The sequence below is a fragment of the Wasmannia auropunctata genome, unplaced genomic scaffold (genome assembly GCF_000956235.1).
Source record: "Wasmannia auropunctata unplaced genomic scaffold, wasmannia.A_1.0 LD336116.1, whole genome shotgun sequence".
Lineage (NCBI taxonomy): Eukaryota > Metazoa > Arthropoda > Insecta > Hymenoptera > Formicidae > Wasmannia > Wasmannia auropunctata.
Genome location: NW_012026774.1, coordinates 2,382,810 through 2,385,081, shown reverse-complemented (window position 1 = coordinate 2,385,081; position 2,272 = coordinate 2,382,810). Strand labels below are relative to the sequence as shown.

Sequence of the window (2,272 nt, the reverse complement as noted above, 5' to 3'; positions counted from 1 at the left end):
TATCCCCTGTGTGCCTTGTCGACTCAGTTGTATGCTATACGAAGTTATTACGTTCGATTAAATTGAAAGCCGGCCGAAACGGGAAAAAATTGTCTCGAAACTTAAGCGTTAATCCGCTGCTATTTATTATTCGTTGAACCTATCATATTATAGAAATATCTCGATTCATTGAATTGCAATTGGAAATATCTTATTTACATTCGATATGATGTTTGGTAATGCAAAATTGGGACGTTTGCATTTACGATATATGCAGTTCACTTGATTTTAACTGCGATACACTTGGCGTGCAGGATGGAAAATAATCTGGTTGTAATAATTAATAATTAATAATTAATATTCTGCAAATGACACACATTGCGTAAAGTAAAACGCTGATCTAGAATTTAACGTTAAAACCGATATATTTTTAGATTAAATTTAAGTTAATAAAATGAAACGGAACGGAAAGAATTATTTTATTAAAAGATCTTCACTTAATCGGGCTCATTATGTGTGTGATTAACACTATCCCTCCTAGCGCAAATCGCGACATATATCCTGATTGGTAACGGGATCAAAATTCGTAGGAATCGTAGGTAATTAATTTTTCGTATTAGCAGATCCGTAAGGCTCTCAGAGTTTTCTTTAGACGATGGCTAGCCGGACTCCTGCAGTGAGCCTCGTTCTATGCCCCGTCGGTTTCCGTTCCCGTACCAGTATCGTACTCCTGGGTAGAGTCTTCCCTTGCGATTTCATTGAGGGGATACCTCTCGCGGATCGTAACAGAGAGTATCTTCCCCGTTGTGATCTTCGTAGTTTTCATTAGTCGATCGCATGGGAGTTGAAAAAAACGATAATTAAAAATATTTATTTACAAATAAATGTATTATTAATTATTTAATACATTTATTTTTATTTATAAATGTATTAATACATTTATTATTTATACATTATTGGAAATAGCACGCTTAAAATGCTTTGATATTAAAATTTGCTAGTTTGCTGACGATTCTTAAAAATAGAATAAGTAGAAAATTCTTGCTCAGGTATATAACCTGCCTTAGAACATTGGCTGTTACTGATTTGTGTACTTGAATAGATATAAAAGGCCTTTTTCTCAGGTTAGTTTTATGGTTATTTGTCAAGTTTCTCCTTTCCACTTCTTTATTGTCTGTTGAAGCTCAAAGTCCAAAAAGGAAAATTCTAGAGAATTTTAGAATATAGGAGTTAGTTTCTCGATTCTGATCAGTTCTTGCTAGACTAGAAGAGTGTACGCTTCATACGTACGCTTTTAGTATGGTGAGATCTGAGATAGTTTTTCCGAATATAACATAAAACACCATGTTTGATAGAAAATCGACTGTACTAGCGTGCAGTGCATTTAAAACTTCAGTTTGGTGAGATAGACCAAGAATTATACTCTTGATCTTTTTATTAAACTCTCTTACTAAGTTGCTTCAAGTAATGAATACGTGTAAATAATAGTGTAAAAGTAATGTAGAAACAAATGTTATTTCAGTATACTATAAGAACAACTTCAGAAATCATAAAAATGAGTGTGGCAAAGCAGAGTTGTGAAGAAGTGCAAGAACAATGCAAGTTGCTGTCGCACCCCAGATTGAGATGTAAAAGGCTAAATTCAAGAGATAATCGTGCTATAATACAGATTCCTTTGGATTTATCGATTAAAAATCAAGAAGTTTCATGGAATTGTGAAAGTATATTTGTGGAACCGAAACTCGTACCGAGATGTTCGTCGAATCCAGAAAGTTCGATGCTGTACGAATTTCTGGAATTAGAGTTTCTGGTACCGAGAGATTATCCGTGGAATCAACGAGATGTCGTGAGCGCCGAATCTTTTGTAAGTTTTAATACCTTTTATAAATTGTTTTAATAAATTGGATAAATTAATTTTTTTATTCATTGTGTCAATGCATGGATTTTAAACTACGCGATTATTCATTGTTTAGACAAATATGAAATTTGAAGTAATTAATACTATTTTTTAAAACTCTTTTTTGGAGAAGAATTCTCTTTTAAAAATTCTTGGAGACTCTTCTTATTGAAATATGAATTCTCGGGTTACCATTTTATCGCCTCTTTTTTATACATCTTTTATTCATAGCATTTCAAATTTCCAATTTTCTTATAAAATCAAGGCACATAGAGTTAATAGAGTGAGATTCGAACTTGAGATCCTTTATACCTCTCAATAAAATGTCATTGTTGGACGCCTCAATTGTTGGAGACTCTTTTGTAGTAGTAGATGTAGTAGTTTTCTGCTTTTTTT

General features: G+C 32.9%; 1 protein-coding gene across 1 annotated transcript in view; it reads left to right on the top strand.

Annotated features, from left to right (window-relative positions):
• Positions 1 to 1,663, top strand: part of LOC105462658 (putative protein arginine N-methyltransferase 9) — a 16,178-nt gene extending 14,515 nt beyond the window's left edge. The window contains exon 8 of the mRNA XM_011709453.1: positions 1,502 to 1,663. Within this exon, the coding sequence (XP_011707755.1) occupies positions 1,502 to 1,560 (59 nt within the window). The 3' untranslated portion in view covers positions 1,561 to 1,663. The remainder of the gene's footprint in view (positions 1 to 1,501) is intronic.
• Positions 1,664 to 2,272: the final 609 nt, after the last annotated feature.